This window comes from Mycteria americana, chromosome 2 (assembly GCF_035582795.1).
Source record: "Mycteria americana isolate JAX WOST 10 ecotype Jacksonville Zoo and Gardens chromosome 2, USCA_MyAme_1.0, whole genome shotgun sequence".
NCBI lineage: Eukaryota > Metazoa > Chordata > Aves > Ciconiiformes > Ciconiidae > Mycteria > Mycteria americana.
In genome coordinates this window covers 3,821,953-3,836,318 of record NC_134366.1, presented here as the reverse complement: position 1 = coordinate 3,836,318, position 14,366 = coordinate 3,821,953, and the positions used below count along the sequence as shown (strand labels likewise).

Genomic DNA, 14,366 nt, shown 5'->3' with positions numbered 1-14,366 from the left:
AGCACTTGCCTCAAAACTAGTTTCTCATGCCTGGTGTTTGGCTCTGTATTATTTTACGGCATTCAGTATCGGTTGCCCAAACATGCCAAGTTAAGAGTGTATCGGTGGCTCTACTAGTGTGAACAAACTAAACGAAGCACTTTATTCTGTATAGATAAGGGAAGGCGGGGAGGGAAGGGGAAGCTTGGATGCTTTTCGGAAGCGTCTTAAGTAATGTTCTAGGAAATGTATTATTATTATTATTACTTTTTTTTTTTTATGACCATGTGTAATCAATATATGTTTATCTTTAACTCCAAGTACAGCAGTTACTCTCTTTGGGATGGTGTGACGAGGGGGAGGCTGAGGTGGTCGGGTTAGTGCATCAGGATGGGACCAACTGGGGCAAGTCATTGCCTACCGCAGGAACAGGCGAGTCTTGCTTCGTTGACGGCCCCGTTGGCCAATGTCCGGGAGGTCCCAAGGGGTGCATCAAAGCTGCCTTCCAGGGCGCAGCTCACAGTCAGCCTTGGCACCAAGGGGCCAACATGCATCCCCATCCCGAGCCATCTTCTGCCTGGGGGTGCTGGGGCTGTTCTCTGGGCCACCCACAAGCAAGACGAGTCACGGTAGGCTGTTTTGGGTTGTCCCTAGAGGCCACATCCTTGGCCATGCTTTGAAACCTGCTTTTGGCCTCTCACCAAGGCACATCAGGGGTCTCTGAGCTCTGAAAGTGGCGAGAGGTCAGAATTGGGCCTTTCCACTGCGTTCTCCCAGTCTGGAAGTGTTATGACTGTTACCAAAGAGGTTGCAAGTGGAAGGACTGAATCAATAAACGATTTGTCTTTTATAAAAGAAAACCTACAGCTCCACCACTTTCTTTGTTACTGTAGTTTTGCTGCTTTTTTTTTTTTAAGGCTCTTTTCAAGCGATTGCATGAGGAGTCAGAGCCTGGCAGGATGGGCTTCCCATGGCATGTTGACCACTGCCGTTGCTTCACACATAGAGACTTTGCGTTGGGTTTGGCGGGAGATGTGTGCGTGTGTGAGACAACTAGACTGCTGTGGGGCCATCAAAAAATAGCTTTTCAGGGAAGGGTGATGAGTGGATAGAGGATAGGGGCTAGGTGCTTACAGCTGTGGGGGTGTTAGGAAAGGTGAGGGCTGAGGTCCTGGGTCCTACTGGCTCAATGAGATTTGCGTGAGCTATGAGCTGGGGCTCTCTGAGCTCCTCTGTACGCAGTGGAGAAACTAAGGAGCCCATACAAAAGCACCCAGTGCCTTTATTGATTTAAAATGGGGTGGTGGGAACCTCACCAGCTAACGTCAGCACTGATATTGGGAAGCTAATGGAAGAAGAGATGATTTCTCCCCGCCTTGGGATGTACCTACTTTGCCGCTGGCATTGTCCGGAGAAGATACCTGTGGGGGACCTGTGCCACTGGAACTGTGTGCATCTGAGCCGGCAAAATGCTGGGCAGCAGCGAGGAGTGATGCCTCTCTGAGTAGTCACGTTGGCATTTCTTAACTGTGATTGCCTTTGGACCTAAGCAGCCTCTTGGCAAGGTGGTGGTGAACATCTCTGGGCCAGATGTTCACTTGATGATGTGCAACTTTGCTGCCTTCCTCGGGCCAACGCTGGCTTGCACGCACTGAGATTTGGCCCTCTTTGCTCAAGTGATGGGTTATTTCAAGTCCTTCTGGGTCCTTTTATACAGCAGCTATTTTTCCTTTTATGGTTTCTTGCCCTGTGCGAGCGATGGCATCTCCCACAGCTTTATAATGGATGTGAACCACGCAGGAGCACTGAGGTCCTATTAACTGTATTCCTGATGGACAGTTGTGAGGTGAGCGACCAAGGATGGGGACCAGTTTTAATTGCCACCTCTCAGGCTGTTATGAAGGGACCACACCATAACAACTCATCAAGGCTGAGCAACATTCCCGTTGACTTCAAAGGGCCCAGATTTCCCCCAGGAGAGCCAAGCAACGTGGCAGCAGGTATATGGGGATTAACCTCTCTTCGGACCAAGTGTCAACATCTTTCCATTCTGCGTCCGGCAAGAAGAGCTGAACCAAAGGTGTTGGTTTCCCATCCCAGGCAGGAAGTGGTATCCTGCCACCACAATAAATGACTTTTAAAAAATTATTAATATATGCATGGATTATTTTTTTTTTCCTTCATTTTTTTTTCTTTTCTGACACAAGCTATTCTACATTTGGTAGATTCATCTTCAGTTAGCATGGGAGTTGTCCACAGGAACTTCTGCAGAATGGGTAGAAGGTGATTTTTTTTTTTCAGTGCATTTTTCACACATTTGATTGTTTCAAAGGTTTTGGTTGCCTTTTTTTTTTTTTTTTTTAAGCTATTTCATGCCAGCCAGTCACCTTGGATTTATTTTTCTTGTGAAGATGTTTCATTACTGTCCTGTTGTGATTGTCCTCTAAGGAGATTATCCTGTAACTTTTTAAATCTTTAAAATGAAATCAGGACAAGACTCTGGTTCCTTTACTCATGCCAAATTGTCTTTCCTTCCAAATGTGTTTTAGTTTCTCCACGACTGCATTTTGAGCTAGATGAATCAGCCAGATATGATTTTCAATACCATAATTTTCGTGGCACTTTGAGGGTGTTATTTTGCAAGGTTTGTATTTGATCTTTTTTATTATTGATTATCACCCCTGTTCATGGTATCATGAGATCACGTAGGCATCCAGCTTCCTTCTAGTCCTAGGTAAGCTTCTAGTCCTCATATCTGTGGAGAACAGCTGTAAGGATATGAATGCTGAAGTTTCAGCTCCCATATGGGGGAAAAGAAGAAGAAAAGCTGGGGCTGTGCAAGGGCTCTCCATGGGGCTGAGTTGCTGCGTGTGTTCATCACAGCTTTTGCTTGGTCCTCAGGTTTAGTTGCTGTGGACATTCAGTTACAGCTCTACCAACATGCAAACACGGGATTTGTTTTGAAATAGCCTAATAATTTATTTTTAAATAAACGACTGGTCAGATGGTGTGGGCATCAGGAGATTTTTGCTCTAGCAGATCTTTGTCCTGCTGCCAGTACAGTTGTGTTTCTATCAAAACATCATTATGGATAACTTTAAAAAAAAAATGCATTTTTCCTCAGTAGGAAGCTCGCTTTGAGCCAACCACATCTGAGATCTCCATGTACTTAGCAAACTAGAGTACTCCTTAAAAAAAAAAAAAAAGGTCAGAACAGTAAAAATAAGAAAAACAGCATAAATATAAAATCTTCCCCTGAAAAACAGCACTTGTCCAACCATAGGTGAGGACATTGTGATCTGTGATTGAGGATGAAGAGCCCAAAATGCTGGAGATGAGTGCACATGGCCCTCCCTGCCTGTCTCTCCCCCCTTTCCTTACCCTACTACTTGCATGACTCTTCCCTTCCTGCAGACCTTAGTTCTTGGCCTCTCTTCAGTCCAAAGTCAAGGTGGAGGCAAAGAACTAAGACTATTTTCTTTTCATTGCAACTTCCAAAGTGTTTCTGCTGTCCATGGTCACATGCTCTTTTCTTTTAACTGTCTCATCCCAACAACCCTCGTCACTTGGGAACTCATCAAAGTCCCCCCAGGTCTCTCCTGTACCCCTTGACTTTGACCCTTCCTTCTCCTCTCCAAGGTGGGCTCTAGCACCACGCTCACAGCTACCTTAGGCGGGGAAATACTTTATAGACCCCCTTCCCTGCAGAACATCAGCTTAGTCCCTTGGGACCCACTTTCTGCCTCCACTGTTGGTTGGGGAGGTTCAAAAGCAGTTGAGAAGATGGGGAAAAGTGCGGAGAAAGGAGCAGAACAAGAGTCTGATCGTTTTGTCTTGTCTACTGAATCTGGAACAGCTCATTGCTCCATGCTTCTCAGTCTACTCCAGCTCCTTGCAGGCTCCAGGTCCCTTCTCTAGTTATCTTGTGAGCATCTTCAAGTTCCCATAGGGCTTCAAGATAATTCCCCCCCTTTCCCATTTGACTAAGTAAAATGGTACCAATCACAGATGCAATGTCCTACACAGTATCCAGGTGCCACATCTCTGCACTGATAAGCGTGGCCTCACCTCTCCCCATCCCTCCTTGCCCCAGACCCCCATGGAAAAAAAAAAATCACGTCTAGCTACATCTTCGTTAGGCGCAAAACATTGAGGCGCACGGGAAGGAAAGTGGCACCGGAGGCGTACTGGATCTCCCGGAGGACCCCTTCCCACTTCTTCTGCTCTTCATCATATCTGGGGAGAGACAGACAGACAGTTACAGTGAGGAAAGAGTCTCCTCTCCCTCGCTTCAGCTGCTCTCCATAGTGGTTGGAGCCCTGGTGCATGGTGTCATGTCCCACAGATATTATTTGGCCACAAGATATCTGGGGGAGCTGCACGGGGACTTTCAGCCCTGCTGTGCTCTGGTTTGCAGCAGCAGGCTAGGGGACATGGATATCAGCACGTGGTCTCGCAGGGAAGGGTGTATTTTTCCATTGGGAAACAGGTTGAGGGCACCAAGACTGAAGATCCATGGTGAAGGCCAGCAGGTGCCTGCTGAGGGTGCTCTAGAGCCACAGATGTGAAGGACAGGAGCGGCTAACGTTATATTAGCAGCCGTCAGAAAGTGCTTTCTGCCCACTTCTCTGCTCGCACGTAAGATTTCCAGCCTGAGCACTGGCTTTTCCCAGGGAGAGCATGCATTGCAGAAACGCTGCTTCACACCAAAGGGGAGGTCTGGAACCGGCTCCAGGCAAAATGTCAATGCAGCAACAAAGCTAAAGGAGCTGATTTTCCCCGGTACATTGCTATATGAGGCTGGGAGAGATCACTAAATCACCTAATGTGCCCTCCAGCACAGCAACAGGGCAAACTTCTCACGCAGAGACCCTGCACTGAGCCTGCAGCCTTGTGCTGGGGTAACAACATCCATCTCACACTGAAGGCATCAAGAAAGACAGAAACTATCTGTTCCCTCAGTGGCTCTCACTAACATCCTTCCCATGCTCCCTTGGACAGCCCCGGGGAAGATCGTCACCTCCAAACATCGTTCAGCTCCGTTGGCACCAGCTCTCCCGACTCTGTCTCCACTGTGGCGAACCCTCCGAGCAGGTAGAGCACTCCAGCCAAGCTCACCAGGCTGACCGAGCTGCGCTCCTGCGGAAACTCAGTGAAAGTGTCCCACCTGCCACATCAAGAGAGGGGACATGTTAGGGCACCCTGCCTACCTTTGCGCCGAGGCTGGCCTTGATTCGGGGCAGCCAACTGATTTAACTAGTGACAGATTAACTTGAGTAGGTCTACGTGGGATGGTATCATACACTGACTGTTGTTAGAGATACCTGTTCCCACCATCATAGTTCAACTTCATTTTGCATTGAGTAGATGAGCTGTGAAGCACACCTGGCATGGACCAGCAGGTCCCAGTGGTGGGACTGCAGCTGCAAGGCCCACCCAAAGTCAGAGAGTGTATTGCGTTGGGTGAAGCTGCCAAGATGAAGCTACAGCCCTGCAGGGAACCCAAGGGCTGCACCGGTTGGTGAAACTGCTTTGAAGGTGAGCCTGAGATGATCCACAGCCTGACTGCAGTGGCATTGGTGATGCCCAGCTGTCCGAGGAATACAGACTGGGAGGAACTGGTATTGGGAGTTGCAAGCAAACTCCAGAATGGCTGGAAGTTGCTTAATGTAGACCTGCAGCTGCCCTTTGTGTAACTATGCCCTGAAGGGATGCTCAAGTACGTACTTGTTGGTGGCAATGTCATAGACTTCCACCGAGTTGGTCAAGCCGGAGTCAGTCACACCAGCCGCCACATAGATTTTGTCTTTGTGCACAGTAGCTCCAAACAGGGACCGGGCAGTTTTCATGGGAGCCAGCTCCTTCCACTCAAACTTGGATGGGTTGTAGACACACATCTTCTTCAGGCATTTCCTAGAGAAAAATGAGAGAGAGAAGGAGCCTTGATCGCCTGCCGAGGGGCAGCTTTGCACTGCAGGAGTTGGGGGATGTCTGCTGGGAAGAACATGGGGTCTCTAGAAAGGATTTTGCTCCTCCACATCAGCATGAGCGCCTTTGCTTGGGTGTGCACCCAAAGATGCCCATGCCTGCAAACATCATTTGTGTGTATAACACATCCCCTCCTGCTGCGCCCGCTTTGGATAAGAGTCCTAAAAGCTTGACATTGTGTTCACACAGCTGGAGAGGGGCCCGCGTAGCTAACTGCCGCTCAGGACCTCGCACACAGCCATCAGACAGCGTTTCAAGTGACGCTGAGCCAACTTGACGCTGTGAAATATCACCAGTAACACCCCTGTTCCCCGGGACGGCAATGTAAGGTGTGTGAATGCACGCACGCTCACACTTTTCAGACCATAATCCTTTCAGAGCAGGACCTGTCTTTGCTGGATTATGGCATGTTTCATGTTTGCTCTGCAAACAGTCACATTTCTGGCTTGCGAAGAAATTGCTACAGTGCTCCCCAGGAGAGCTTTTTCTGCTGAGCCCATCTCCTGCAGGAGGGCAGGACGGGGGTCAGTTTTGATGAAGTCTTTCACCCCTATTGCAAATACCCATCTGGATTTGACTACTAGGACCATGCTGCTCCACAAGTCCAAGACAGGAGACCCTCAATGAGGGGCTTCTTGCTCTTCAGCACCTCTCCCAGTCTGTGCGATATTTATTTATTGTGAGTAAAGGGGATGATATGTTCCCTCTCCTGCAAGGACAAAGCCATCTCCCTGACGTCCCTGTAGGACTTCTAATAGCTTGGGAAGGGCTGCAGTCACAGAGGTGAGCTGAGAGGGAAGGATGTACGTCTCACACCCCATCCAACTCTCCTGAACCCATAGCATCCAGGTTGGGGAGGTACAACTCATGCTCTGCACTCCCACTAGTTTGGGGGATGACTCCCTCCATTTCTCTTGCTTTTTGACTTACTTGTCGCTTCCTTTGCCTCCAATGATGTAGACGAGGTCCTTGTGTGATACCACCGCATGGCCGTAGACTGCATAGGGAAGGGAATCAGCTTCACCCCACTTGAAGGATCTGGATCAGGGAAAGATGGGAAGTGAAAGGATTTGTAGTTTGCTGCGTGAGGCCCAGAGTACGTGGCACTTTCCAGACCTAGAGGTGAGCACAGACCCTGACAAACAGAAAACACAATCTCGAAAATATGAGGTTTCCAATGAGATAGTGCTCAACCAGTAAATTTTGTCATCCTAAAAAAAAAGGGAAAACAAAATATGCAGGATGTTTATGCTAATGCTCATTCTTATCTGCAGCATCCTCCACTTTTGGGCTTTGTGCATATGCAGCCCTTCTTCTCCCAGGACCCCACCTCATTTACAAGCATTACCAGCTAGACACAGACGAGACAGAGATTTCTGCATTATGTAAAAAATTAAAACCAATGTGGCTTAAGGGTGCAAGATCATGAGGACAAATTTCTTTTTTGGCCATCACCTTCCACTTTGAGGTGCAACGGTTGGCCAACACTCAGAAAGGACCCACAGTGGGTATGTCCACATTTTGTAGTGCAGGGCTGCGTTGAAGGCTCTGAGCTAGGTCCAGGGCAGCTGAGCAGAGGATGTAGCTATCATCAGGCTTTGGAAAGCCCAAACTGGTACCCAAATAGGGCTGACCAATTTCTCAAGAGATGTCTATTCATGTCCGTGTAGCTTAAACTCATGCCCAGTTTTCATACGTGTAGGCTGTACTCCCCAAGACCTGCACTTTATTTTACCTAAGAACTGAGATGCCTGGGCTCTGAGTGCTTTCTAATTGTCCAACAACTCTGGGCAAATATTTGATCCCATAGACCAGCAGTTTGCCCTCTCCAGGTTTGTTACAGTTGAAGTTTTGACCTAAATAATACTAGAAAGACACGTGGTGCTGATCACATCTCTACCAGCTTCAAATCAGTATTCAAAGCACTCCCTGAGCATTTAGCGGGGGCTGACACGTCTTTCCCAGAATCTGCAGGGGCAGATAAATGCCCTGTTCTGTGGGAATGAAACTGGTTTCAAACCTCTGCCTATAAAACAGAATTTGAAGCACACACATCTAAATATAGACCAAGCAAAGGCTTCTTAACGCCTACTGTTCTGCCTCTTTGGGGCAGAGAGGAGCAGTCTTTGGATGTTTCTGCCTCTTGCGAGCAGAACGGGACAGTGCCTTTTAATAAAGCTCATGACATAACATGGGTCAGAGCCCATTGTGCAAAAATAATTGTATATTAAGCCTGGTATTTCTCGGAGTGGGCCATTCAGTGCCACACCTGAATACTGTGAAAACAAACTTTCCTGTCCAAAGCCACTCCTGGTGAGACCCCGGTGAAGGTCACCAAACCTCCAAACCGATGGGCAGGAGCAGAAGGAAAAACTCCCCTTGCTCCTCTGTACAGGTCCCATGTGAGCATCTGCTAAGTTTGGTCCCTGATAACATAATATCCCCCTTACGGCTTCCATCTCCTGGAGGTTCAATTACAATAAACGAAGCAGCTGGAAAGAGACAGCTCAGAGCCCCAGGGTGCAGCTTGAGATAGTCCCAGTGGTCCCAGCATCTAGCTGTAGAGTTCGAGCCCTGTCTCCAAAACCTTTCGGTCCCTGGAGGGCTGGAGTCGTTTTGCACGGCAGCTGCTTCGCCTTCTCCTGTCAACCACCTCCCGCCCCGCGCTCGCACGTGAACACTTACAGCCGGTCATAGCACAGGACCGAATCCAAGGTCTTTTCTCCTTCTTTCAGTTCTTTCCCTCCGACCACAAAAATGGAGTTTTCTGCCTCTCCCAGGCCAAAGAGGCAGCGAGGGGAGGGCAGGGGGGGCATCCCCAGCCAGTCTGCGTCCAGATGGTCGTACTGAAAGGAAACACATGGTCGTTAGTGTGTGCTCCCCTGGCCCCTTCGCTTAGCAAAAATCAGGGTCCAGAGGCCGAGGGCGCAGTCCATTCCCACGTGCAGCTTGGTCACCCCAGTAGGCGCTTTCTGCAATGTCAGTCTCTGCCTGTGCCTTACCATCTGGTGCAGGATGGAGGCTCTTAGTGCAAATCCAAGTCATGTATCATATGGCATATGTTTTATGACAAGGCGTAAGAGCAGAGACGCACCAGCAGGAACACGTTCTGCTCTGTGTACCAAAGCCTTGAATTGGAACAAGCTTGGTCGTCTTCGGATGAGAGGGTCCTGTGTTGGACCTATAACAGATAGATCCTGGGACTGGAGGAGCTGGAAGCACTTCAATCGTAGACATTTTGCCTGAACCTCTTCAGCAGTAGCGCACACCACAGCATTTCATCCTGATATTTTCCATCTCTGCCAGGTAACAGCGTGGTGTTGGCAATGTTGGCTACACAGCTCACTCCCCTGAGCCCCTTTTTCTCCCATCAATTCTTCTTCTTTCTGGCAAATGATCCGCTACCACGTCCCTCCTCTGCTTCTCAAGATACTGATGTTGTCCCATATCACATCAGTGTGTGTGAGAGTTCGTGAGATGAAACGTGTGCGTGTCCATCTGCACAAAGGCTATTTACACAATACCCTATCTACGCAATACGGTACCACACAACTGAGATGGTGCTGCAAAGCCCAGAGCTCTTCTTGCTGACCAAAGTGTGCCAAACCCATCTGATAGATGGGGAAACCGATCCATACAGTGCTACTAGATCAGATGGCCAGATCCTTGCAGATCCTTGGACGTCTGTAGACCAAGCCATTGCCTCATCTCCCACCAGAAAAAAAAGATGTGAAAGGTTATGAGGCTGGGGGCTCTCTGGGCACCATGGCTTGATGGGAACTGTAAACTGGGGCAAAAATTTTTAATGTAGCTTGGTAGCAGAGGAGGGACTTCGTGGGTTAAGTCTGGAGTGACGTCTTGCAGCCGGTTTGGTGGGACTCTGCAAGATGAAGTTGTGATGCATCATTGCCTGAAGTACTATTTGCTATGGGCTCCGGCCAAAGAGCTTCGGATTGCTGGGTCGCTTCCAAAGATTTGGCCTCAGCTGAGTGCCTGTGGTTATTGTCTCTTTGTAAGCTGTGGTCCACATATGTGTTATTTATAGTGCAAGCCCGAGCAGCTCAGTCACCAGGATAGTTCCTGCTTCTTGATGGATTCAGCATTGTTTTCAAGTCATAAATCTTAGAAGTGACAAATAAAGGATACCCTTTTCTGTCTGAAATGTCAATGGAATCATTTTGTTCCTGTCAAAATTTGCAAGGCCTCTGGGATTTTTCAGCATTTTTATATTTTGGTGCCTGTCCTTAGTCTAAACTATCCCTGACCTACCTCTCCTGGCTTCAGCAGGAGGCATGTGAAATCAGGGAGGTCAGAAACAGAGTCAGAAGGTGTAAGATGCTGCTGCACTGACACGGTGATCACGGGTCCATCATACAGCTGCCTGCCTACATCTGTGTGAAGTTTCAGCTGAAAAAAGCCTCAAAAGACTCTCATACAGAAACCATGAGCTATGTAAAATGGCACTGATGGCAATAAATTACACATTTGCAAACTGACGGCAACTTCCCGCCCTGGGACTTGTCTGCACCTCCCGTGCACACGTGCCCCAGCGAGCTGTGAAGGGACCACTGTCCCCTTCTTGTGGGGAAGCAGCTAAAAATGGCCACACGATGCCCAAGGCATTTGCTACTGAGTCAGTGGCAAACTGGGAGCTGAATATAGAAATCTTGCTGTTTGCAGCTTAGAATCACAGAATAATTTAGGTTGAAGGGACCGCCACAGGTCTTTCATCCAGCCCCCATGCTCAAGCAGGTGAAGCTTTGGAGTTAGAGCAGGTTACCAGGGCTTTGTGCAGTCAAATATTAAATGTCTCCAAGGGCGGAGGTTTTGTGACCTCTCCGGCCCCCTGCTCCAGTACTCCACCTCCTCCATTGGGAAGGTTTTCCTCACAGGTAACTGAAATTTCCTTTACTGCAAGTCCTGGCCATTGCTTCTTGCCCCATCTTTGTGCAAGTCCAAGAAGAGTCTGGATCCCTCTTCTGTGTCCCCTCCTATTAGGGAGCTGCAGACACCAGTGAGATCTTCCCTTCTCCAGGCTAATCAGACCCAGCTCAGCCTCTCCTTGTACCTCCCGTTCTCCAGCCCTGACCATCTTGGTGGCCTCTGCTAGGCTCATTACAGTACCTCAATGTCTCCCTTGTACGGGGGAGTCCCAGGCTGGACACAGCATCCAGATGTGGTCTCACAAGTGTACTATTAAAGGGGGGGGGGAATCACTTCCCTTGACCCGCTTGCTGCAGTCGTGCTGAAACAGCCCAGGACACGGTGGACCTTCACTGCCGCTCAAGGAATTACTTTGCCAGGCCAGCAACCAGCCTGGTGGAGCATTGATCTTTAGATATAGGTCTTGGCTGAATACAAAGCAGCCCGCCTACCTGCTCTGCGCAGGTAAGTGATGGAGCTGGCCACAGCCGCTGTTGTCATCCGTTGCCCAGTGCAAAGGGCTATATCTCAAACAGCGTTTCCCCAGCAGTCCCACTGCCTTCCCCCTCCATCCTGCTTTCTAGGGCTGTGGTTTCTTCCTGCTGACTTCTCGTTTCAGGGGCTTTACGCGGGCTGCATAGGCTCCAAGGCCTGACCTTTCCAGGTGAGGACAAGCATGGTTCCTTCACACGTGGTGCAGGTGTACAGACCTACCCATGCAATGAGGCAATGGAGGGATCAAGGCTGTACGTCTTGGCTTGGGAACTACCCTTACTTTATCCTTTCTGCCTGGACATGTTATGGTTTCCTCCCAGAAGATATGTGAGCCATGGGAGAAGAACAAAAGGATTTCTGGGTATGGGGGGAAGGACAGAGGGTTTACTGGATTCCTACAGCGTCAGCAGGAAGGGTAGGCACCTTGCGTTAGCTGTCTACGGGGAAGGTGCTCTTGGGTTACAGCCCAGGCCAAGGCTCAGATTGCCTGTGCACAGCTCAATCTGATCACAGCTTTGGTTACTGCTGAGTTAGAACAGCCACTTTTCTTGTGGAGGAGCCCAAAAAAAGTCACACCATGGTTTTCCCCACAGATGATAGAAATGACCAGAGAGCCGGACCTAGCACACCTCCAGGAGCAAGAACAGTACTGGAAACGGGGCACATATTGGTAGGTAGGGACATACCCTGTGTCCTTGGAGTGTTTGCTCTGTGGCTGTTGCTGCTGCTGTTCCCCTTGTTGGCACCTGGCAGAGTCACCCTTGGGTTTTGCTGGGGGTTCATAATCAGGGAACATAAAAGGTGCAAAGCTGAGCCCAGACCTGATGCCACTAACCTTCCAGTTAGTGTGCCCTCTGGCAGCCAGGGCTGGACCAAATACACTGTTCGATGTAGTCCCCTATTCATGATTTGGATCAGGAAGGGTTATTCCTATTACCTACCCCTTCAAGCCTCCTTCCTCAGTGACCAGAACCCCCCCTCAGTGGGATCTGCCTTAAAAATATAGGGGGAAGAATCTCTAGTAAACCAACTCATATGTTTCACCTTCATTTACAACTTTCTTTTTAACATCACATGACAATGTATATTACTGGCATCGCATGGAAGGTGAAGACTGGTGATGCTCCAAAGTGGTCAAAGAAACAAAAGAAAGGTAAAGCTAGTACCTGTAGGAAGTAGGAACTCATGGGATCCTCTTTGCTGTCCTCGTTGTAGTACAGTCCTCCGACAATGAAGATCTGATTCTCTTTGGTCACCAGACTGATGTGGTTCTTTGGGATTTGAGTAGACAGGGAGGCAAAATAGCACTCGTTGGCAGTGGGATCATAGGCCACTGCTCCACTGTCACTCACCATGAAAATAAGGTCCTGGAGGAACATCCCAAAGCGCATTGTGTCATTTAAGATCCCTGGAAGAGCATCCTCCTCTGTGTCTTCCTCCTCATCTACTGCTCCATTGACAACATTGTCTTTTGCTTGCTTTTCACTGCTTTTCTTCACTTTCTTCTTCTTCACCACAGTGAATTTGCCTTTCTGGGCATCCTTCACCATCTGCAGTTTCTTGAGCAGCTCTGGGCTGGACTTCACCATGGCGTGCTTCTCCACATGGTCCTTGATGTAGTCGTTGGGTATGAGGCGGAAGCGGATGCTTTCAAAGATGACAGGCAAGGCCTTCTGCCGGCTCTCATGGTCCTTGGTCCCCACCCACTTCATCACTACTTCAAAGACAGTCTCCTCTTTCTCAATGTTGAGGGAGTCACTGGAGATGATTGCAATAAGCTCATCAGGTGATAGCTGGTAGAACTCCTCATCCCGAGAGACCAGAGCAAAGCGATCGCAAATGAAATCCCGAGCTGCCACGGCCAGCCGGGCACAATCCAGCATCAAGCCCAGCCTGAAGATAGCCAAGCAGTTGCTGAGGCAGAGCCGCTTCTGCAAGAAGGACACACAGACGGTGAAGATGGAGGGGATCTGGAACATGTTGGCCACAGAGAAGATGTCCTGCACGTTCTGCTCTGTGATCTCCAGCTCGGAGGTGTAGATATAATGGAGGATCTTGCCCATGACATCTGGATCAACATCTTCCAAACTGACCTCCCTCTTCTTGCTCTCTTCCATGTCCGAGAGGAACATCGCTCGAAAATATGGGCTGCAAGCTGCCAGCACCAGCCGATGGCAGGGAAACTCCTTCCCCTTGACTTTTAAGACACAGTCCAGAAACTTATTGTGGTCCAACATGTCTTTGAGTCCATCCTGGAGGAGAGTTTGCTGGTAGAGACGCAGTTCTTCCACTTGGTCAAAAGGCAAACCCATGGTGAAGAGTAACTGCTCCTTTTTTCCCCAATCCTTCTTTTATATATATATATTTATGAATATGTCTATACCTGAGCCCCTGGTAAAGAAACTTACTCAAAGCAGGGCTCGCAGGTCTCCCTTGCTTCCAGACCGTCAGCACACTGGGAATGTGAAATGCTCGCTACTATCGCAGCTGTCTGTGTACTTCAGTTTCCAGCGTAGGGCTTTATATATAGCCACAGCGTTTCAAAGCTTAAGGAATCCATACTGGAGCATGTGTAAGCCGATCACCCTTTAATATGACACATTGGAGAAGGAGGAAGGGAGGGGGACGGGGGAACAGCTGTACTTCCAGCCTCGATGCTTCAGGAAGGGTCTGTCAGCCCATGAGTCACCGCGGGGGGAGCAGGAGCTTTTGCTGCCGTCCCATGACGGGAGATGCGTGCGACCCATCGGCTCAGCCGCCGTGCTTGGGAAACAGCCTCCAGATGAATCAAACATCCAAATCTGCCTCCTGTGTCATGGATGGCAAGGCTGGGACCTTCTCCTGACAGCGCTAAACCAACTGCTCCGAAACTGCTAAACCTTTTGCTGTGCTAAAAATAGACCATGAAGTCAAAGCTGGAAAGACGCAGTAAGGGAGCGTCTTATGTGGGCTTTGTGGCATCCCCGACTCCAGCCAGCTCA

At 49.2% G+C, this 14,366-nt stretch overlaps 1 protein-coding gene across 1 annotated transcript; it reads right to left on the bottom strand.

The window, feature by feature from the left end:
* Window positions 1–2,333: 2,333 nt before the first annotated feature.
* Window positions 2,334–13,952, bottom strand: KLHL40 (kelch like family member 40). The gene is made up of 6 exons (XM_075492252.1): window positions 12,552–13,952; window positions 8,653–8,813; window positions 6,898–7,005; window positions 5,707–5,892; window positions 5,000–5,146; window positions 2,334–4,215 (listed from the first exon to the last, which is right to left on the bottom strand). Exons 1-6 carry the CDS (start codon window positions 13,695–13,697, stop codon window positions 4,104–4,106), a joined length of 1,860 nt encoding a protein of 619 aa, XP_075348367.1. The 5' UTR covers window positions 13,698–13,952; the 3' UTR covers window positions 2,334–4,103.
* Window positions 13,953–14,366: the final 414 nt, after the last annotated feature.

Excerpts from the sequence above, each read along its gene's own strand:
- KLHL40 (XM_075492252.1), bottom strand. The coding sequence starts at position 13,697 with ATGGGTTTGCCTTTTGACCAAGTGGAAGAACTGCGTCTCTACCAGCAA. Across the intron at positions 8,814-12,551 it reads TGAGTTCCTACTTCCTACAG|TACGACCATCTGGACGCAGA; the intron begins GTACTAGCTTTA and ends GTTTCCTTTCAG. Across the intron at positions 7,006-8,652 it reads GTCCTGTGCTATGACCGGCT|ATCCTTCAAGTGGGGTGAAG; the intron begins GTAAGTGTTCAC and ends TCCCTGATCCAG.